The 24479-nt window shown below is 35.0% G+C and overlaps 1 protein-coding gene across 2 annotated transcripts in view; it reads right to left on the bottom strand.

The window, feature by feature from the left end:
- Window positions 1-24479, bottom strand: part of Cat (Catalase) — a 144029-nt gene that overhangs the window by 7285 nt on the left and 112265 nt on the right. For both annotated transcript variants that reach the window (XM_089099174.1, XM_089099180.1), the window contains exons 9-10: window positions 11018-11250; window positions 441-573 (exon numbers count right to left, since the gene is read on the bottom strand). In XM_089099174.1, the coding sequence (XP_088955300.1) occupies window positions 441-573; window positions 11018-11250 (366 nt within the window). The remainder of the gene's footprint in view (window positions 1-440; window positions 574-11017; window positions 11251-24479) is intronic.

The following is a 24479-nucleotide window of genomic DNA, read 5'->3' as shown; positions in this document are numbered from 1 at the left end:
ACGTTCTATTTCTTCCGAAACAGGAACAGAAGAATTAGATGAAAAATGACTTAAAATAAAGTGTTGGGAATATCCATATTAGTTATTTCAGTATTCTGGGTATTAAGCCGCAGTGAAGCTCCCACCATCCCCATGTAAAATAAAAAATATCATAAGCTAGCACAATTGTGATTCACAAAAAAATATACCACCGCTCTAAAAAAAACACCTTTTTCAGACTTCCACCTCCTCTACAAATATTTTTGCATTTCTGCAATTGGTAAATTAGGTACAAATTGATACTTCAAAAAATTAAGAGATCTGTTATTGTTACAGTTGCTCTCGCATTACGAATTGCCTATAATAACATGTGATTAGCAGAATGCCCTTAAGCGTGAGGGGGGAGGGGAACACACTAGAACTTCCATTAGACTCTCATTAAAAACTTAGACAAAACAAACCTGGATGAAGGGTTGTGCATTCTTTAGATGACCAGCAATATTAGCAACAAGACGTTTCTTTTCCTCAGGGCCGAGAACTTTTCTCCAGAATACCCGAGCTTGACTGAAATTATCTTCCTCACCTGACTCATACCTAGAAACAACTAGGAATTTAAGCGGTTTTACTTAGCGTTAATGCGGGTTAAGCACAAAAACGAAGAAGGAAAACAAAACAACACAAAAAAAAAAATAAGGGGATCTTATTCTGACTGAAATTCAGTTAAGGCTACCCTCACATGCAGTTTTTTAAGCTGCACAAAATAATCTAACTAAAAAAAATTCACACAATTTGCTAAAGTGATATCATCCTAAGGAATTATTCGTGTTCGTGTTTAAATTTAAGAAATATGTCAACATGGTGTGTCAAATTTCTTACAAACCATGTACTTTTTTCTATTGCCTCTCAAATTGACGTAGATGCCAAATATCTTTTTTTTTTGCCAAATAGTCTTTATGACCAATAGGCAATATTGGCCATACTTCATTTTTTAGTCATAATACATTTTCATAATAAATAATAAAATTGGTCATAATGCAAATTTCGGGACTTTGTATTGGTCATGATTCATTGGTCATAACAAATTGGTCACAACTCATAAGTCATAATTAATATTTATGACCAATAGTAAAGTCCCGAAACTAGTTGTTTCCTCATCTGAGAAAATTGATATTTTCATAGAAATGAGGCAAGCATGGAAGAGCATTGGCAACAATATGTGCTTGCAAACAAAAAGAAATAAAAAATATCTGAATGAATACTCTTTTCAAGAAATAATTTCCCTGTGTAGTCCTTTTTCCTTTTTGAAAATATATATAAACTGATTTGTTTGACTTTTATTAGTTTGACCTAAATTGGAATTGGACAGGTCACAAACAGGCAGTAAAGAGAAAACGTAGCTGAATTACCAACAGGTTGGCTGTCAACAGTTATAATTCAGATTTTAATATATATATATATATATATATATATTTTAGAACATTGAAATAAATTTAAATTTTGAGTGAAAATGTTTGCTCTTAGTTCTTGCACTCAAGTAAGGATTCCCTTGGGCCAAAATAGGACCGAACCAGGAATTGACATAGCCTGCCAGCAGCCAGTAGCCTACAGACAATTGAAAAAGTTGCATAAATACAAACAACAAGTAGAAACAACAGGAATTTTTTTTTCTTAAGACAATGGAACCTTAACCCTAAATGAATATTTTGACCCTATATCCATGGGCCGTCCTCAGCAAAACAAATGAAAACATAAAAGAAACTCACACTAAAATACGACCATTAAAACTATTTCATTCGATAGGCCTAGCTGATAGTCACTAAGATAGTCCTAGCTGATTATTTTTATTTCACTCGAATGAATTGCCTTTTTTCACCTCACTTGATGTACCAGTCATGGTTCAACTTCACTTAAGTAAGGATTCCCTGAAGCCACAATGCTGCAGTATCTGTTTATAAAGGAGTGTTTTTAGGTTTGATGATATTATATGTGTTGATATCATCCATGCAGTACCTTGAGCAAGTGTCACGAATTATGGAAATTACTCATGGTTTACTCATTATTTTTATAAAGATATAAAATAGTCTCTGTTCTGAAACAAGTACTTGGCCCCCTTTTTTTCAGTGTTAACCTCGGATTTGTTATCAGTATATATAAACTCTACATGAGAAAGCTTTGATGAAATATTACTTAAAATGTGTGAAAAATTTAGCGAACTTAATTAAGCTTTTTGAGAAGTTAAAACTGGTGTCTTATTCATGCCTTTTGGTATGTGGACATTCTGTAACCCCTTTGGGGAAGGGGGGATTCATAAGTTCTTGTAATCAGGACATTCCCTGACTGGATTGTCAAACCTTAAAGAAACTTGATCAATTTTTTTAGAATAAATTCTTATAATGAAGAGCTAATGGAATTGTTGGGCTTTTTGAGGATCAGAACACGACCTGATTTACGTAGAAGAGGTCAGTGAGAGATACCCCGTAAATATATGTCATCAGGACCTATTGCAGATGGGGTTACAGAATTTCAGCCAAAACTAGTTGGAAGTAAAACTAAATTCCCTAGTTATTCTTTTTTTGATGAGGGAGGGGGTGCTACTCATTTTAGCCTTTTGGCGACGAAGTGGTCTCGTAATTTGTGTCATTTAGACAGTTGCCAGACCAGTGGAAGCTTATGGGAAGTAAGAACTAGAAAAGCAAAGATGTTGGAAGCACAGACAAATACAAAGGTCGCATAAACAGAGGAGCGACCAAGGGAAACAGAGCAGGGCCTATCCAATTTTGGGGCTGTTGGTAAAGAACAATATACTTTCAATATGTTTTTTTTGCCATTTTGTATGGAAGGCATAGCCATTAAAAATTTAAGAGGCTCATTCGAGTGGAAATTTATAGTGCCAGTTCTTTTTTTGGTATTGTTCTATTAGCTCGAATCCACGCAGCGAAGATGACAAAAGAAACTAGTCAAACAGGTAATTTCAACGGAGATTTCTTATGCAGAGGATTGCAAACACTGGTTTCTGATTGCGTTTAAAATATTTAGACTTTAGTTTTTTAGGGTATAGGGGGGAAAAGGTACCTAGGTTATGTTAGGTTACGTATTTAATATATGCTTTGCTTTACCCCCCACCCCCCTAAAGCCGCAATTTGTTTCGAAACTATTATATTTTCATCATATTTTGTTTTATTTCATTAACATTAACCAAACTTCACTTCTCGAGTGGCTTCGAGCTAAAAGAACAGTACCCTTTTTTCAAGTGTTAATAGTGACTGGACTAAAGTAAGATGCGATTTTTCGCAAAAAACTGCCTTTATTTCAGTACAGCCGTTATTCATACACCTAGAATCGTTCCTGCATTAGCCTACTTGAACAATAGCAAAAAAGAAGAAGTCTTCTTTTTGTGTTGTCAAGTATCCCGAATATTGAGATAACAGGAATTTTCTTTTTGCCTGTTCCTACTAAATAGCAAAACTGAACAATAAACTGTACTTTTCCTTACAAAACGGCTAACAGTTGATATCAACTGTCAAAGCCCACTGAAACTACGAAAAACAACACACACAAACACAGAAAAAAAAAAACAACAACAAAGAAGCAAGAATACTAAGCAACACAAGCACGGTTGCCACCGTGAAAAAAAAACACTAGATTTTAGTGATTTAAAATAATACCGATTTCATTTTGAACTCACATACAAAATTCATTTGTGTCGGAAATGAACTTTACCCCCACCCCATAAGATAGATATATACATTGGATTGTATATAGGCCTATGCAACGGATCTTTCATTATTTTGACAAACTATTACATCAATTTGGAGGAAAGAGTGGCTTATGAAAAAATATATATATATTACTACTGGGCATATATACTACTCTCGGCATATATTTGCACATTAGGTGGGCGAGACACAGTTAATTTTCAACGCAAATGAATGTTAAATTTGGATCCAGAAGGAAATTATGATTCTAAAGGTATGTTAAATTCTTAGCTATCTAATTAGTGAGATAATCAAAAATTTACCGGGGCCCTCAACCTATCCCCCAAAATTCTCTGGGTAAATTCCAGTAGTTTACTAAATTTGTTCAAAATATTATTAGTCAGACTGACTACAAATTTAATTTGATCTCTTAAATTTAAAATTTTTCATCAAGTTTATCCTTATAAGTCACTCTTCTTGATAGAGATGGGAAACAAATTTTTAATGCCCTCAAATTTATATCAAATACCAGTCACAGGAAATTTAACTGGCTTAAACTGTACGCCCCTCATCACTTAAGATGACCTGGTCTGGCAGCCGACCTACAACCACAATTTTAGTCATTTGAATAAGAATTTAAGCCATACTAGGTTTTTTTTTCCAAATTTAAAACATATTTTTCAAATTCATTAAAACCTTATAAACCAGGATTGGACAAGTTATGAGGCTCAAAACAATCTTAGTCCTTGTGTATGGTGTAGACCAATTTCTGAAAGTTTCATAGTTTGTCCAAGTTCTTCGAACATCTGTGCTCCTTAGAGGGATAAGGGGTAGAGGTAGCTATTTAAAAGGACCGGTAAATTTTTACCAAATCAAATTATTGACTTACGAATAAAGTTAATATACTACTTGGTGTCTTTTTTATGCTCTTTCCAAATATAATAATCATTTTTGTCGGAAATGAATTTACACCCACCCATATATACCAATTCAGGGTATATATTTGCACATTAGGGGGGATGGGGGCAAATTTTATTTCTGATTTAAATGGGAGGTAAGTTGAAACTTTACCCACACCCCCCTAATGTGCAAATGTATACCCTTAATTCGTATATAGGGGTGGGGGTAAAATTCATTTCCTACAAAAATGATTATTATATTTGGAAAGAGCATAAAAAAGGCATCGAGTAATTTAACTAACTCTGTTGCTTCAGACATAGCCAAGAGCCCTTTATCCAAAATTTACTAAGAAAAGTACACAAGGAAGAAAGAAAACTACTTACCAACAAAAAATGAAAGAAAAAGGCACAGTATAAGAGTCACTGATGCTCTGGCGAAGGGTCACTTGGCTCATCTTTAGTAATGAAGCTATGTGCAACTGGCTCAGGTGTACTTACAATCGTCGTTATAACAGGAACACAAACGTTAGGTTTTTCATAATTAAAAATCGACTGTCTTTGTCGAATTTGCATATCTTTGAGTAAATCCTTGTATGGGCTAATTATTTGTTGTAACTCCCGCTTGAACTTACAACTTCTTTCCATAAAAGGGTCACAATCAAACACAAGATCGGTCAATTCTTTTACAGTGTGTAGGATTTTGCCTAAAACATCTGTTGTGAGTTTTGACTGGGGAAGAGGGGCGTCATCTTCTTCTACGCTGTCGTCAAAATGTGCATCCATGAATCCTTCAACACATTCTTCGATTATTTCTTCTCCATGGGACTCGAGATACTCTTCAACTTCAGACTCCTCGATACCCTCGAATCCATCCCTCCCACAGCCCGAAACAACCGAGTAATCTTGTAAATCTCATCGGACTGCGATTCTTCATCCGAATTATTAACAACCTCAGGCCATAATTTTTTCCAGCAGCGATTTCGAATCGACTGTTGAATATCCTGAATAGCAAACTTCATATTAACAATTGCGTCTGCTATATTGTATCTCTCCCATTCCATTGCGAAAGTGTTGACCGAATTTTTATCGACCAAATCCAAAATTCCAGTAAGAGTATGACGAATGTAGTGACATTTAAAAGCTGATATAATTCCTTGATTCATAGGCTGGAGAATAGAGCCAGTATTCGATGGAAGAAATATCAGTTCCACATTAGGATGTGCATATACAAAGTCTTTAGATACGCCAGAAATATCATCAAGGACTAACAGTATCTTAAATGGAAGATTTTTGGCCCTTAAATACAGTTCAACTTCATGTACAAAGCAATTATTGAACCAAGATATGAATGAAACTGCTGTAACAAGAGTTTTTCGATTGTGAGACCAATAAATAGGAAGATGTGCTTTATTTTTGCCTCTCAATTCAGGAGGATTAGCAGACTTATGAACAAGCATTGGTTTTATGAAATAATCACCGGAAGCATTTCCACAGAATAGAAGTGAGACACGATTGTTCGACGCCCTATATCCAAAAGATTTCTGCTCTTCCTTAGATATATAAGTTTTAGCGGGCATTTTCTTCCAAAAGAACTTAGTTGCACTAGCACTAAAAACCTGTTCCGGTTGAAAGCCTTTCTCTGCTATAAAATTGTTAAATTCAGCTGGGAAGTCCTTTGCCACTTCATAGTCACCGTCACTAGCGATAGCCGTATTAGACAAATTTATACGCTTACAAAAATTTTTAAACCAGTTTTGATTCGGTTCAAAGCCACTAGGAGATTGACTAGCTCCTGCAGTCTGGACAATATGGTCATATACATGCTTTGCATTATCAATTACGTCATCACTAGTTAAACCGATTCCACTTTGCATCTGTTCTCCTATCCATGACGAAACGGTTTTCTCCATAGTTTGTACATTCGAATCTTGAACTACGTGCACAAAATCACCGGCGTACGATGCCAAAATTTTTGCCTCGTTTTTTTTTAATTGTTCGCACAGACTACTCATAACTCATAACAGACTGCATAACTTTCACCCTTTGCAATAAGGTTCAATATCTCAACTTTTTGATCATGCGACAAAACTTTCCTTGCTCTTTTAACACGGAAATCTATATTCTCCTCACTTAATCGTTTGGATTCCATTTTGCAAAATTTAAAATCACAGAATTCACAAAATTAAAATTTCTAATAGCGCGAGCAAACAACAACTACCGCGTGGAAACAGGTTTGGCAAATTCACAAGCGCGATCGTTGTCTCCTCTCCTTTTCGGCGCATAAGCAAATCTCAAAGCGGAACTTCCGCGGTTGGCAACAATACATTATTGATCAATTTTAAAACTACTCAAGACCGCGGAGCTCGCAGATTCAAGTAAACATGACAAAACATTTTGTGGTTAAACGAAGCTAGCACAATAAAACAATACAAAGGCACTTGCTATTTTTTGATAAAATTAGGGCAAAAAAAAACAGAATAAATAATATATTCAACTGGAAATGATTAAAAGCCCGCATTACAAGCCTTAAAAAGTACCAAGTAACATTGCAGCGAAAATAGGGAATTTGTCTGATTTATATACGAAACAGGGGGTGTACGTATTTATTTCATAAAAATTATTTAATTCCCATTCATCATTTATCCCTTGAATACTATAATGCACGAATCCCACCAGGGCTGCAGTCAGGGCTAGATGAAAAAATTATAAGGCTTGTAGGCTAATATAATTTTAGCCTCTCTTTCGACAGAGCATATTGGATCAAATATCGAAGCAAGCATGCTGAGGTCCTTCATCGAAAATACAGAAATTAAGATATTTGTTTTTTGCTGAGTGGATAAACATAAGTTCCTAATTTCCTAAGTTCATGTTTTGTTTTAATGACTTAACAAAATCTCAGCAGGCTTTTCAAGCATCAGAACCCCTAGGATGCAGCTCATACTAGCCTATTGCAGCCTATACTAGCCCAAACATATATTAGCCTATATGATTGGGTAATAGACCATGGTTACAGTCACGCATTTTGGACAGTGTGAACCATTAAATTCAAAAGCACATGATGAAAACAGGAACTTGCACTGAAATTTAGGTACTCCCTGCAGCTCAAAAAGTGAAGTTAGGTTAATCTTAATAAAATATACCATAGTATGATAAAAATCTAATTTTCACATTATATGCACATTAGGGGGGTGGGGGTAAAGTACAGCCGGTTTGCATGCAAAAATGTGTTAACCACAATTAGTCGGATATTATGAAGTAAGAATTGTTTTCTGACTTCACACTGTCCAAATATTTTACCCCATCCCCCCCCCTAATGTGCAAATATATAGCCAAAATTATATATTGCCAGTCTATTCTATCACTTCTCTTTGTCTTTTCTCACGCTAAGTTGAAAGAAACTAGCGAAAGAACCCAGTTTACAGTGCGCCAATGGATGAACAACTTGAGCTGCAGGGGGTATATCATACAAGTACCGAAATTTATTTTGGATAGGACACAGAAATTCAAAAAAGCTTTAAAAAACAGGCGTATAAAAACACACTGGAAACGGGTTTGACTGACCCCTGTGTATGAACCTGGTTAAAAATACGTGCATTAGTTTCTCGACAAACAATGTGATTTAAAAACTAGTTATAAAAATTACCAGTTTTGACCCCCTCCCCTCATCTCTAAAACTAAACTAGAACAAGTAATGTTAGTAGATAAGGCCCTGCTTAGAAATACCGAAAGATAACGCTAAAACAGCGATAAGCAGAACTGAAGACATATGAAACATTGTCATATCTATTTGCCATGTATCTTGTACGTCTCTATGTAAAAAGTATCTTGTAGTTCTCTATGTAAATCTCTATATAAAAATCTATGTAAAAAGGAAAAGAGACATTTATCAGATAAAAAGGGGCACGGGGCCCCAACAGGTGCGCATTTATTTTTTTATTTTATTTTCCCATGAGCGGTTGCCTCGAACCAGTGGTTAGAAAATATCAGGAGAAGGCTCATTCAAACGGAAACTAAAACCACTAGTGCCCTTATTAGGTAACAGATCATAACGGAGAAAAGTCATGTCCTATAAAAATAAGGCTGACATGTTATCCAGAGAAAATTCTGAGACAATCAATTAGTTTAGAATTATTGGTAAGCTATAGACATGGCCCATCAATTTCACATCGTGCCGCATTTAAGTGTACAGTCTTCCAGTGTCAGAGGTCATACTGCAACATGGCGGTGCATTCGTTCCTATGCACATAAGCAGTCTATGTAAGACTGTATAAGACGTTGAAAGTGTAGCGTAAATGCCACATATTCCTTTTTTATGTAAGATAAAGAGCTGGCCTTGTCAATAAAACCGAAACTCTAATTTTCACAATATACTCGTGAAAAAATCTGTTTGTTGTACTGATTCAAAATAAGAAAACACCCATTAATTTCAAATGAGTCTATAAAAATTTATACGAGTAAGAAACTAAGTATTTCATAGGAGTTGTTAGAGGCTACAGGTTTAATATAACTATAAAAAAAGGAAAATTCTTCTGCTGTGTTTAACTCACGGTTTTCTAACAATCCCTAAGATCGACCTAGCGAAGTTTGGCTATGTATTGATACAGTCAATGAAAGATATTGTTTTTTCTCCATTTGTGGATACATGCGCAATATCTGAATACTGTATAATTACTTGGCAAATTAAGAAAAAGATTAGTAAAAACTAATGTAAGTCGTGAAACAATACAAAATTATCACCCTAGTACAAGTGCTGAAAATATGGCAACAAAAAAAAACTAACTTAAAACGTAAATTCAAACAAAAGATAAGCAACGTCCTCCAATGTAAAATTACGCACACAAGTCAACCATGACCACAGCTTCAGGAGGACGGCGACATGGGATTGTTTAGGAACTTTTATAATGAAAGAATCAATTTTCAAGACCAATTATTCAGATCTTCGCAAATTCAAACACACTTTCCTTAAAACATCTTAGTATCGTCGTCTGTCAGGCTTTATAGGAGGGGGGGGCGCGATTACCCCTACTTTCTTTTCTATACACAGGTATATGATGCTACGAAACAAAATAAATAAGATGTTGTTAGCTCGCAATGCCACCGGAAATTGGGTTAAACCAGGGTTAGATAAAATACGTACTTAAGCCTAAATATCCTCATATCAGCTAAAAACGGTATGTATGTAATAAGGATGAAATCCATACATAATCTCCTAAGACCTAACCACGACTTATCCTTCATCAATGGGATGCCCTGTACAATGGGATATGCCCAAGAAACAGTCTTTCTGTTAGAATTCCACTTTTGTGTTAGGGAGAGGAGATTTTCATATATATGATTATATATATTTAACTAGACCTAATGGGAGGTAATCTCGTAAAATATGCCTAGAAGAAGATACGATAACAATACAGCAATACAAAGCCAGCAATTATCCTAAAGATCAATCTAAAAAAAAAAAAAATTCATGGAACAAACAGTAAGTAACGAGCAATTCGGGATAATAGTAACCGAAGCTCTAAAAAAATTACTTTGATAACGATATATACGTCAAAAAAATTCAATTTTAAAAGAATTTTAAATTTTATCGTGATTCTAAGTATGCACAATTCATCAAGTTTAAAATTAACCTAAAAAATTTAGGCCCTGCGAAAATTTCTCTGATTTTCGAAAAAGAACCAAACACCCCCACAACGGCCACTGGCCTTTACTAAGATTACATCATCAAATTCGTACATCGGAGAACCCTGATGCGGAAGTTTCAAGCCCCTATCTACAAAAATCCGCCATTTTACTCGAATTATTCCATATACAAGGGGAGTGGGCTTCCCTCTCCATAGCCCCTAAATCTTTACGCTAAAATTTTAATTTTTCTTCCGGTAAGGTTTGAAAGCTTGAATACTCTAAGGACGACTGCTCAACTATAAGGGCAATTGGGATGGGATAAAAAGCATTTTTTTTACAATATTTCACGCATTTGTTTTATACAAGAATATTTCAAATCAAATACTTTAAAGGCAACCGGTAAATATAGTCCTAGCAATCATTCATTAACTACATTTTTTGCACTTATAAAGTCACTTCACATTTTCAAATAGCGGGGGGTGGGGGAGGGAGGTAAAGAGACAGCAGCCCCCCTTATACGCGGAGTAATTTTGATACGTTTTTAATATATAATTTTGATTAAAAAAAACTTGTTTCTGTTTATTTAATACTACTATAAATAACATACAATTATCCAATTTATCATCATTATTTATTACAAGGGGACGAACAAGGCCAAAGTTCTAAATTTTATAGACGGCGTTGCCTACTATGGTAAAAATAATAAATAATAATAATAAAAAAATAAAATAATAATAATAATAAATAATAATAATATAATAAAATAGTAAAACCGCTGAAGTTCAATTGAACGCAAGTAAATGAGAAATTAATAACTTTTACCTTGTAACATCGCCAGAAACGGGAAATTTGGACTCTAGGTACATCTTGAGGTCCTTAGGTCCACTAAAGCTGTTAGGAAAATAATTTGAAGCCCCATCTTCAAAAGCAAAGGTCATTGGTCCATCTCTCTGGTAGTTTGAAACCCTTGTTCTATACGGGCAGTTCACGGGAAGCTGTAAGTAATTTGCGCCGAGTCGATGACGATGTGTGTCCACATATGAAAATAATCGCCCCTAAAGGCAAACAAAATTATTAATACCTGGGAATCTTCCCAGGTATTCTCTGTTTTCAAAAATTCCAGGAATTGATCCTACGGAGTTTTTCATTGATTTATTCATTTCTTACCTCTTCTAATTGTCTTCTTTCCTGCCTCTTTTTTTATTCAATACTAATTTACTCCCTTCGTTTTCAGTGGCTCTTTAGACTAATTGACAATGAAATTTCACTAAAATAAGGGTGCTTTTCTCGTCGACTAATTACGAATTGGTGACAATAAAGTGTGGGGCTGTTTGACGTCGTTTGTAATTATCACAGTTTATATAATTATCCATTATGTTCTTTCCCTATCTCACCCATTATAAAAACCCGGACCAAGGTGCGAGTGCTCCAGAGAACGTTTTTGCAGATAGAAACATAAGCGGAATCAGATCTTTTCACGGGTAGACAAGTCAGACGCGAAACAATCGGAAACAAGTGGAAACCCACTATTACGAATAATGCACTTTGTAACCATTTCTCATTGATTGACGGAAACAGACTAACCCGCTAATGCAGAAAGAAGTGGGAGGAGCTTTTTGTTTGCACCGAGAACGAAGACCAGAAATGATCTGCGATAAGCTTACTGGATAATTATATAAACTGTGGTAATTATTTAGAACTTGTAAGTGGTCACGGAATACAAATATCAAGTCAAAACAAAAATAATTTGTACTTTCTCTGAATCTACTCAATTTTTCATGCGGGGAAATTTTGCGAGGAGGAATTTCCGAGGGGTATACCTTGCACTCATCACTATTTTTTACTGATACTACATTAAACATGCGCTTGAATGAGGGTAGTGTTTATGATTGTCCTTCATTAGGAAAAGAGCCAAAAACAACACAATATCCTTATACTCGCATTTATAAGAATTTGCAATTAGTAGGCTACATGGTTTTTTGAAAGCAAGTAATATCAAACAGTTCGTGGTAACGAACTGCAAGTAAGGAGCGACCCGGCTCAATTGTAACCGAAACTAAAAAACAGAATTTTGATACCAATAGATACATCAAAAGAATTAAATTTTAATGCTGATTTCAAATATATAAGTTTCATCAACTTTAGTCTTACCCATCAAAAGTTACGCGCCTGAGCTGATTGCTGCTAAATTTGAGCTAAATTTGGCTGATTTCAGAAAAAAGGGGGAAAGACCCCCTAAAAATTATAGAACCTTAATGAAAATCACACCATCATATTCAGCGTATCAGAGAACCCTACTGTAGAGGTTTCAAGCGCCTATCAACAAAAATGTGGAATTTTGTATTTTTTGCCAGAAGGAAGATCAAGGATGCGTGTTTATTTTTTTTTTTTTCCAGGGGTGATCGTACCTACCCAGTGGCCCTAGAATATCTTGAGAGGACTCATTAAAACGGAAATTAAAAGTTCTAGTGCCCTTTTTAAGTGACCAAAAAAATGAGTGATCTTTCCATGAAGGAAGTTTTCATGGGGGAAGGGACATTGCTATGAAGGGGGCGCCGGATTTCCCAGTATTATTTAAAAAAAGATCAGAAATTAAATTTTAAAAAAACAAGTTTTTCAACTGAAAGTAAGGAGCAACATCAAACCTTAAAACGAACAGAAAATATTATGTATATGGTGGGGTTCACCCGCTAGTCGCTCTTTAAGCCAAAAATTTTTTAGTACTTTCATAAGAGCTATTTATTCTAATTAACGGCCTTTGTGATTAAGGGGTCATTTTTAAAGAATTGGAACAAAATTCGAACTTTAGCTTAAATAGCAAGGTATTGACTAGGGGGCGAACCCCCTAATATACGTATAAAAATATATGAATATAGCAAGAGCGGATCCAGAATTTTTGCTCGGGGGGGGGGGGGGGTACCCGATTTTTTCCCGTGGACTTTGTCTAGCATCCCATGGTTTTGTCTTTACAGGTATTTTTTAGACTAATTTTCGACTCGGTCAAAAATTTCGGGGGGGGGGGGGGTTCAAACCTGGTAACCTCCCCCTGGATACAGCCTTGGAATATAGAAGTTCGTTACTTAAGTTAATTCGTAAGTTATGTATACTTATTACTAATAAAAACGTTCGTAAATAAAATTGAATAACTTTTGAGAAAGCCATTTAACCAAATAAAAGTAAAATTAATATGAAATTTTTTCTTCAAATATTCCTGCACGGTGAGCCAAAATCAAAACCTGCATTAATTCAAAAATGTTCAAAAATTAAATAAAAAAAATAAGTTTTTTTTAACTGAAAGTAAGGAACGCCGTTAAAACTGAAAACGAACAGAAATTATTTCGTATATGAAAGGGGCTGCCCCTCCTCAACGCCTCGCTCTTTACGCTAAAGTTTGACTTTCTCACAACTCTATTTTTTTAACAATAAAAAACTTTAGCGTAAAGAGCGAGGCGTTGAAGAGGGGACAGCCCTTGTCATATACGGAATAATTTCTGTTCAAGTTCAAGTTCAAGTTCAAGTTCCATTTATTTCCATAAATAACAATAACAAAAACAATATCCCAAAGTGCTCAATGGCCCGTTATTTGGGAAACGACACAGAATAAATGACTAATATTAAAACTTGGCATAAACAATACTAAACAGTGTTTAACATATAAATCTATAAGGAAAAGAAGTCAACTCACCGACAGTCCACACGAAACAGCGACCCTCCTATCACCCGACAATAAATAAATAAATCAAAAATGAAAAATTCCCTACATCATCGAGGATCCAACGCCAACAAAAAAACTATACAACAACTATAAACTATTTAATATTTAGCTTTAATAAGAAACTTTTCATCTGTCTTTTAAAGGAGCCAAGTGTTTGTGACTGACGAATCTCAGCAGGAACCAAGTTCCAAGCACGTCCCACAGTCACGACCAGACCAAAGTCTGAACGAACCGAGGGAGTAGCCGGAATCATAACATCCTCCCTGTTTCGAACTGAGTAAAAATTTATTTCCCCTACTGGCTTAAGTAGTCCCGAAAAACAAAATGGGAGATCTCCGTGGAAGAATTGATATGCCAACGAAGCTAGAGATATAACATAAATATCTCTAATCTTAAGGAGATTAACAGGAGAGTGAGTAGTTGACTGGAGAACTTTTACCGCTTTCTCATGAAGAATATGAACAGGAGCAAGTACAGAAGAAAATGTAGACATCCACACAGACGAACAGTAACATATATAAGGGAAAATGAGAGTGAAATATACAAGACGGAGTATAGGAAAAGGAAATAAACGCTTTAGTTTACGGATGATTCCAAGTCCACGGGAAATTTTCACTCTTATTACTTGAACGTGCAACTTAAACGATAAATTTTCATCCAAAAGAACTCTCAGGAATCGTACATATCGATCTGGGGGGCGACTTATGGAGCCTGTTGGTGTAGGAAGCTCAATAATTCTGGGACAGCTCACACCTGTACGGGACAAAATAAGAAGGTACGACTTTTTTTTACATTTAAAGCTAGTTGATTTATGTCAAACCAAATGAGTATCTTTTCAGTCATTGCTTGAAGCTTTAGAATAAGAGATGACTCATCCGGAGCTGCAGCACCTAGAGTAGTGTCATCTGCAAATGATACCAGTTCTTCTCGACAATCAGATGTGGACGCCGACATAGTCTGAGAGTAACATTTGTGACACAATCCACAGCAAACATTGGGAATTGGGGTGTTTAGAAGTCGGTAGAGGTCGTTCACATATATCAGGAATAGGGTTGGCCCAAGAATAGAACCTTGGGGTACTCCGTATTCAATTGGAATTTCCTTGTCTGTATCTTCCATGGCAATAGATCTGTCAGTGAGGTATGAAGAGAGCCAAGACAATGCTTCCCCACGCACACCATGATGAGAAAGCTTACCAATGAGGATCTTGTGTGTAAGGCTGTCAAAAGCTTTCTTTACATCGAGAAAAATGGCTGCAGGAATAAGCTTAGAGTCTAAAGATTGTCGTATAAACTGAAGAAGTTTATTACAAGCATGTTCTGTAGAGTACTTTGCGCGAAACCCAAACTGATGCTTATGGAAAAAAGATTTAGCTTCAAGAAACCTTACCAGACGTTTGAGCATTGGCCTTTCAAATATCTTGGAGAACACTGACAAAAGAGAGATCGGCCTATAAGTCCCAGGATCCTCACGGTCACCTCCTTTAAAGAGAGCTATCACACGCGACAATTTAAGACGTTGAGGAAATACTCCTAGTTGAAATGACCTATTAATCAAATGGCAAAGTGGGGTTATAATCGACGGAAGGATATGTTTAATTACTTTAGCAGAAATTTTGTCAAAACCTGTTGAAGAATTCTTTAAGGACAAAACAATATTTGTAATTTCCTGCACTGTAACGTCCTCAAGAGCCATTGAATTCAAGCACGGGGGGCCTAGGAACTGCTTCCAAGTCTGAGACACCGAGCAGTGAGAAACACTATTAGCAGTTGATTTCCCTATCTCCGCAAAGAATTTGTTCATATGATGTCGTACTTGGCCTTTTTCTGTGATAAGTTGATCGTCTACCATAAGAGACTTAGGGAGACCTTCTAGTTTTTTCGATGGCCGACTAAATTACTTAATCACGTCCCACGTCTTCTTTATATTTCTACCACAATCATCAAATCTCTTAGTATAATACACTGTTTTTGTTCTCCGAATAATTGATTTCAGCATATTACGGTACAACTTAAATGCTTCTAATTTAGCATCACTTGGTCTGTTTTTGTACTCTTTCCAAAGGTTCTGCTTTCTATTTATTGACTTGAGGACTCCCGGTGTTAGCCAGGGAGCTATGTGTGTTGATATTTTTGATCTAGGACTCCTAGAAAGAGATTTTAGACAAAAAAACGCGAATTTCACCTAAACAGTGTCATAAAACTGGACAAATAGAAAGTTATAATTGCCCAAATTTATCTTTTCTGGTAAAGAAAAGTCCCATGAAGATGTACTCAGATCTTCTTTCAGTCTATCCAGCTCCACTGGTGAGCAACATAATCTCGGTGTATCTTGGGGGACTAATCTTTGTGGATTTTGGAGGATTGGAAACAAGGCTGCAACTGGCAAATGGTCGGAAGTATCAGAAAGCAGTACTTCATTCTTAATGGAGTGTAGTGATGAAAAAATATTGTCAATTAATGTTGCTGTCTGGTTGGAAATCCTTGTCGGTATGTTTATACAAGGAGCTAATCCATACGAAATTAGTAAAGACAAAAGATCAGAAGCCTGTCTAGATGACGGATCCGCAAGGTCGATGTTAAAGTCCCCCATTAATACAACTTCGGATTTTTCAGAACAAACTTTTCCAAGAACACCTTCTAATGTTTCCATAAATTGGGTTATAGACCCACTTGGAGAACGATATACTTCGCCTATTATTATCCTTTCCTTAGCGTTGATTGGGACTTCTATAAAAAGTGACTCAAACACCATTTCATTATTTGTACATAAATCATGTCTTAGTATAGCCTGAAAATTATTTCGGATGTAAAATCCGAGTTCACGTTTATGGGCCGTCTTGCGGTTAAGATATATCAACATATAACCGGGAATATCCAAAAGTACCTGATTTTTCTCGCTCAAAAATGTTTCACAGAGACCGATAATTGCAGGGCACGAATTCCTACATAATAATTGAATATCATCAAACGAGCAATTTAGGCCCTGAACGTTTAGATGCACAACCGGGAGTGCATCAACCCACCGAGCTCCGGAGCCCCAAAATCTCAGCTCCTCCACAAACACACTATCAATAATATTCTCAAAATTTTCATAAAAATTCATATTGGGGGCTTTACCAACCGGATTATTTATAATTTCATTAAAATTAACTCTCCCACATTCATAATCATTTAATTTCCCTAGTGTTATGTTAGCGTTAATCCCCAATAGAGAATTAGTGTCAACCATAATTACTCACCCATGCAGGTGACAGAGAGCCATGCTGTAGTCGCGTGAACACCAGCGACGTCAACCTCTTAATCCGAATTAAAAAGGCTATGACATGAACTTGATTATTTTGCTCTGAAACAAAAAAAAATAACAAGTAAAATAGCACAGGAAGGTGTAAATACTGAGGGTAGAGAAACACAAATAAAAGGGAAAAATACAAAAAGACAAATAACATTAACGAACAGCACATTTTTTGAAGATATAGTATATTAACCGGAAGCGAGCACTCACTAACAATCATGCGTCAGAATCGAAATCAGAATTGACCGAGGGGAAAACTAGGGTAAGTGGGTCGTAGCATGCGTCATCAACCTTGATCCAGTTAGAACTAGAAGTCTTTTTAGATTCTAGCCACAACCTAGTCCCCTTTTGAACCACTTTGGTATGAGACACTTTATCGGAGGCAACTTTACAATTTCTTAAATTATAAGCCGTACTCAAAAGTTCTTTCCGACGTTTAGCCAGCTCGAATGGAAGGACAATACTGACGCTTTTCCCTGTATTTCTTAGATTACCAACACAAGCCATAATATTGTCCTTATGTCGAAGATTTAGAACAGATACAAGAATAGGGTCCGATGCCGGATGTGACTTTTGTTTCCTGGGACTTTTAGCCTTGTTTCTAAGTCTATAGATGGCCGTGAACTTAATATCCCTGTAGTTCCGTACCGACATTTCTGACAAAAAATCATTAACGGTTTCTTCAATATCTTCATTTTCCTTGTTAGGACTTCCATGGATAAGAAGATTCTTGCGTTTAACGTACAATTCAGTTCTTAAAACCTGGTTTTTAACTGCCACAAGAGCAGATTTCAAGCCAGTGTTCTCTTGTTTCAACGCTGCATTCTCCGTACGAAGATTTTCTACCAGTTGTTTTAAGTTGTCCATACGTTCATCAAAATACTTTTTCGTGAGAGACATCGCTAATTATATTGTATCGGTAATTAATATATCGCTAAATATATAGTACGCTCGCTTCTTTCCTCAAATCATCAAAATGACATTTCAAAAAAACTTACGAGCGTGGGCCCCTTTCTTCTAAAATCCAAATATAAGGGGCCCCAGAATCAACAGTGCAATAATTGAAATAAAACTGGATATCACAGTTGAGAACTATCACGAAGTAAAAATTATGTCTTGCCTTAACGAGCGCTAGTTCAGTACGCTAGTTCGCTAGTTCAGTTCGTTTTAAGTTTTAACATCGTTCCTTACTTTCAGTTAAAAACAACTTGTTTTTTTTTATTTAATTAGAAAAAGGAAACAGAAGTGAGATTGTGGCTTTAGAGGGTCAAAGTCGCGTATTTTCTTGCACAAAATACTGTCTTAATTTTTATTCACGTCGTTGCCACGACCAATATGAAGATGGATGAGATAAGAAATATTAATATAAAATTTTGATATGCGCTTTCGACAAAAAGGGGCAAGAAACATTGTGAAGATTTGACAAAAAAGAGGAAAAAGAAATTTTAAAAGCAGAAAAGTGAACCGTCTCTTTTTTTAGTAACAGAAGATCTAAAAGGGGAAAGTGAAATTTCCAAAAAACTCCTTATTTAACTGATGCTAGAATAGGCAAGCAGTAAATACTTTCTAAGACAACACTGGCTACACATGACGTTTGATAAAAAAAAGAGAGAAAACACCACTAAAAAATAACCAATAAAACGACGGGGATTTTCAGCCAGTGAACAAAACGAACCGAAAAGACAAAAACAGATATTTCGGCAAGGATCTTCACCAAGCCTTCATCAGCGCTATAAAAAAATCCTTTGTGTAGTCAGCTCTAACAAAGACTGACACAATAAATCAAACAAACAAAAAAAAACAAGACAAAATAAGTGAAAGATATATGAAAGACTATTAAATTGTGAATAGTTTCAAATTCATTCTGGATTGTTTTTTTTGCTTTTTTAATTCAGTGTTTCTTCTACTTTACTAGAATTCACTTCAAACTCTTTTTCTTAGCACTGAGGTCAGCTTATCAGAGGTCCTTGCCGAAATATCGTTCTTTTTTTTCACTTCGTTTTGCACACTGGCTCAAAATCGCCCTCATTTTTTTTGGTTATTTTCTAATTATATTTTATCGTTATTCTTGTCAATAGAAATACAGTTTAAATTTGGCATAACTTTCATAACATATGCTGTCATAAACTTTACACTATAATATGAACATGCTTCCTTTATTGATAGTAGCACTACAACACAGACGCAGCTATGAGATTGACAGTGCTCACTACTTCAAACATGATTCATATCCGTTTAGTTCACTACAAGACTAAGATGGATGTTACAAACGAAGCAACTACTAGTCAACCTTCTACGAAAAGGAGCAAGAAACATTAGAAAGAGACTGCAGTGGAGAGTTCTGGAACCCTCTGATCAATCTGAAATCACGAAAGTTTACGTCGAATAGTTATAAGCATCTTTTTCGTTAATCAGAATCTATCAAGTAACTGCTTCATATATAGTACTATATATATACGCTTGAATGATAGTATATATAATATGATTAATCCAGTATATAATATATATATAAATAGTAATATATTACCTATAAATAATATATATATATATGGAGGGTTATGAACCCTATATATATATATATACTAATATATATATATCTATCATATTATCAAGTATATATATATATATATATATATATATATATATATATATATATATATATATATATATGTTTGCATAGACCAGAATTCAACAGATAAACATCAAAAAGAAAAAGGTTCCAAGTTGGAAGCTTTTTTCATACGACATTTCATTCCAATTTGTTTGTCCTTTTTTCGTTGAATTTCTTTTTTTTTTGTTCTTTTCCCTTTTTCCTTCAAATTATTTAAGTGGAAAATCGTCTACGTTATAGCTTGAAAAGTCGCTTTCAAATACAATATTTTCTTGTTTTCTATCGATATTGGGATACAGTTACGATTGATAATGTTCATGGAACCAGTGGTGAAAAAAAAAGGTTTTGAGTCTTTGAGAAAGCCACACAAGGAAGTAAATAAACACAGAAGAAAGAAAGTTGTGATAGCTTATCTAGAAATACATTAAGAGTGACAAGTTTTCAATTTCAGGAAGAGAAATAGAAAAGGTTATAGACTATATTTTCAAAGAATAGGTTTTTGAGAAATTTCCCTTTCAATCAAATAACTAGTCAGATAACTTGCCGCCATTTCGATCGGCAATTTTAGAAAATTTTGCAGAATAATTGGGAAACGTGGGATCAGAGTTCCCATAGTTTCTTAATGATATAAGAGGCAACAGTAAATTGCAGATTCTTTCACCCTTAGTAGCACGTTCCGAAAATGATTGAATACATCCGTAAATATAGAAATGTTCTGTTCTACTGAAGATATTTGTGTCAAATATTCCAGTACTTGACTTAACTAGAGAGCATAACGTTTTTTTTTTTTTTGGCGTGTGCAAAACGTTAACCATCAAAACCGACTTTTAAAGTTATAATTTGTCAATTGAAACTTCGTAAATAAATTGAAATATCTATTGAAACAATTTCAGCTGAAATACACTTCAATTCAATATAAATGGCAACTGAAACTAATTCAACAAAAACATGTCTAAAGCCAATAGTTTTGTTGTTAATCTTTTATTTTCTGAAATAATTTAAGTTTTTTCATTAAATTTCATCTATTCTAAAAATGTGTTCAAGCATAACTCCTTTTCCATAGAAGTGACGCCTAATCAACGTTAATTTAAAAAAAAAAAAACTACATGAGACACATATATATTTTTTTCCGAAGCACATTGATTTTATGTATGTTTTGTCATCAAACTTCAGTTTCTTTTTAAGTTATTGAAAGGTCGCTCCCTATTTATAGTTTATAACCATTAATTGTTTGATTTGAGTTTTTTTAGTCAAATAAAAACTCCGACACGAAAAATCCAGCCCATTTCGCGCACAAAAAAAAGTTTTTGAGTTGAATTTATTATCTAAGATTGTTTGTTCAATTCCATCGATTAGTAAAATCAGCAAAACCAGACGAATTTTCTTTTCATCCATATTCAAAAGACAATTTTTCAAATGGTCAATTTGCATAAAATGTATACTACCTCCAAACTTCAGCTGGTTTGTCAACATTGTTGAACCTATTTCTAATAAACAAAACTCAGTACTTTCTCGAAATAGGGTACGGTTTAAAATCTAAGACAGAGAGCAAAAATAATTCAAAGGAAGCAAAGTCACGTACCCTTGATAAAATAATACCAGGATAGATAGCTCCTACCTTTCCTGTTAAGCATTCTATATCTAGACATTTTCTAGTGACAGACTAGATTCTTGAAACAAAATTGAGAATTATCAGTGAAATGAATAAGTTTATAAAATCAATATAAAAAACCAGATTGTCTTATAGAAAACCGAATTCACAATCTAGATTTGTGATTCCTAACGTGAGCACAGGCCCCACCGATGGGCATGGCAATATTATGGTCGGTCATGGAGAGAACACGCACCCTTCGGCTGGCTACACTTAAAAGCCTTAATTGTGAAAAATTGTTTTTTATATGAATGACGTGTGTAAGTTATGCCCTGGGGGCATATAAGGTTTTATAGATAGCGTTGTCGTAGAAACTTCAAAAAGGGCTCATTCGATTGGAAATTGAAAGCACTAGTGCCCTATTTAATAGTGGAAACTGATTGGAGGGCAACTAACACCCCTCTCAAGCCTACCATTTCCCCAAACAAATCCAATCAATATTTTGATATAGACATTTTGTTCAACGTAGTTGAAAGTTCTGGAAATTAGGTCTTGGCCAGCGTTGCCGTAGAAACTTCAAAAAGGACTCATTCAATTGGCAATTGAGAGAGCTAGTGCCCTTATTAATAGTCAAAAGCAATCGGAGGGCAAATGCCCCCCATACCCATCATTTCCCCTAACATTTCCGATCAACATTTTGATATAGCAGTTTTGTTGAACGTAGTTGAAGGGTCAAGAAATTATGGTTTTGAGTATGACAACCCCCAACAGCCCTCAGGGCTAAGGTTGTAAGTTATGCCCTGGGGTCATATAATGTCATATAGAAAGTGTTGTCATGAATACTTCAAAAAAAGCTCTTTCGATTGGAAATCGAGGACTAGTGCTCTTTTTAAAAGTCAAAAGTAATCAGAGGGAGAATCACCCCCCATTGCCAATTATTTGGATCAACATTTTGATATGACCATTTTATTCAACGTAGTTGAAAGGTCCGGAAATTATGTCTTTTAGGATGACAACCCTCCCCCCATAGCCCTCATAACAAGGGTCGTAAGTTATGCCCTTGGGGCATATGACGCTTTTATAGAAAGTTTTGTTGTAGAAGCTTCAAAAAGGGCTCATTCGATTGGAAATTGAGAGAACTAGTACCTTTTTTATTAGTCGAAAGTGATCAGAGGGCAAATGTCTCGCTCCTCACCTATCTTTTCCCCAACACTTCCAATCAAAATTTGATATAGCCATTTTGTTCAGCCTATCAGAAAGGTATGGATATTATCTCTTTGAGGATAACAAATCCCCCCAGCCCTCATCGCAAGGGTTGTAAGTTGTGCCCTGGGGACATATAGGGTTTTTATAGGAAGCATGGTCATATAGACATCAAAGAGGGCTCATTGGATTTGTAATCAGACGCTCTAGTGCTCTTTTTAAAAGTCAAATTGATCAGAGGGTAGCTACACTCTCCCCCCTACACACACATCATATTACCCCGAAATGCGTCTAATAGAAATTTTGAGATAGCCATTCTATTCAAAATAGTCTAAATATCATATAACAAGGCTTTTGGGGTTGAAACAAACTTCAGAGATTAGGGGCAAGGGTTGTAAGTTATGCCCAGGGGGTATTAAAAGGTTTTTAGGAAGGGATGGTTATTTAACTTCAGAAGAGGCTCAGTCTTTGTCCCTGAAAAAGACTAAGTCAATACAAAACAAACAAAAATTAATCAAAAAAACTTTTTGCACAAAATAAGTTTTTCAAAAAAAAGTAAAGAACTCCACTAAACCAAAAATGAACAAAAATAGAATCAAAGCATCTACCAAGCACACAACTACCACAAATCAGTATCAATAAATAAACGAAACCCAAAACAAACAGAAATTAAAATAAGTCAAACTCAAAACGAGCAGAAATTAATATGAGTAGGGTTCTAAACCCTATACTTTCTAAACGCCAGAATATAACCTGTACTTTACTGAAAAATTATTTTAAATGTTTTCACTTATAACTTTAAGAAAACAAAAATTAAGTAAGATTTATGGGAATAAATATCAGCATATGTATAATAAACTGGCAATGCACATTTTTTCCAGTAAAGTACAGATTATATTCTGGCTTTTAGAAAGCATAGGGTTTAATTTATTATCTTTTCTTTGTTTAAGCAAATTCAACATCATTGTCTTACCCCATTTGTTGAAACAAACAATTTCTAATTTCATGTAAAATCTAAGAGCCTTTGAGATTGCAATAATTACTACATTTCCTTCTAGTTCCAAAACAATGGAATCCTCTTTTTGTATAGTTGACTTTTGGATTTATGCCCTACTTGTTTTACGAGAAAACTGCATCCAAATAAAAATATCCTTTCTCCTTTCTTAGTTCCCATGTTCCCTTTTTCTTGTTATCCTTTTTACTACATGGAGGATACATTTAGTCGTGAAGGATTTATCGAGATAATTTGTTTCGTAATACTTATCCACAGATTTCGAACTTTTTAAATTTTGCTTGCTATAGAACGAGCTTCTCTTATGCTATCTTACCATCCTTCCATTTTAGTTTCAAACTCGTACCAGACGCCTCAAAAATTGCTACCATAATTAAACAGTCCCCGACGAAATTGACAAAATGTAGCTTAAATAGCCGCATTACGGTAATACAACCCCAGCCTCCTTCCCATTTCTCTCGTTCGTAGCAATCTTTTATTTTTCAGTCAATACTTGTTCAAAATGATATGAAAACTTATTAAAACAGTAATAATATAATATATAATAATAATATAACATATAATATATAATAAAACGGAAACAAAAGTTATTATTTGAGTTTTCTAACAAAAAGAGACAATTTTTCAACAAGTGCAGATATTTCAACAAAAGCCTTCGCTATCCAGTCTCCGGTGCAAAAGAAAAAAAATAAATAAAAAACATAAAGTTAACACTAAAATAAAAAGTAGCTAGAAACAGAAAAAAAAACATAGAGAGAGAAGCAAATATAAAAAATAAAACCAGCCTGAATATATAGGTTCCAAAACAGGCGTACATACAGGAAGAATCAGGAAATTAAAAGCTTCAAACTAAAACAA

The sequence above is a fragment of the Artemia sp. Qi Xiang Cuo genome, chromosome 2 (genome assembly GCF_049724085.1).
Source record: "Artemia sp. Qi Xiang Cuo chromosome 2, ASM4972408v1, whole genome shotgun sequence".
NCBI classification, from domain to species: Eukaryota; Metazoa; Arthropoda; class Branchiopoda; order Anostraca; family Artemiidae; genus Artemia; species Artemia sp. Qi Xiang Cuo.
The sequence above is the reverse complement of the archived record's forward strand: the minus strand, read 5'-3'. Positions and strand labels throughout refer to the sequence as shown.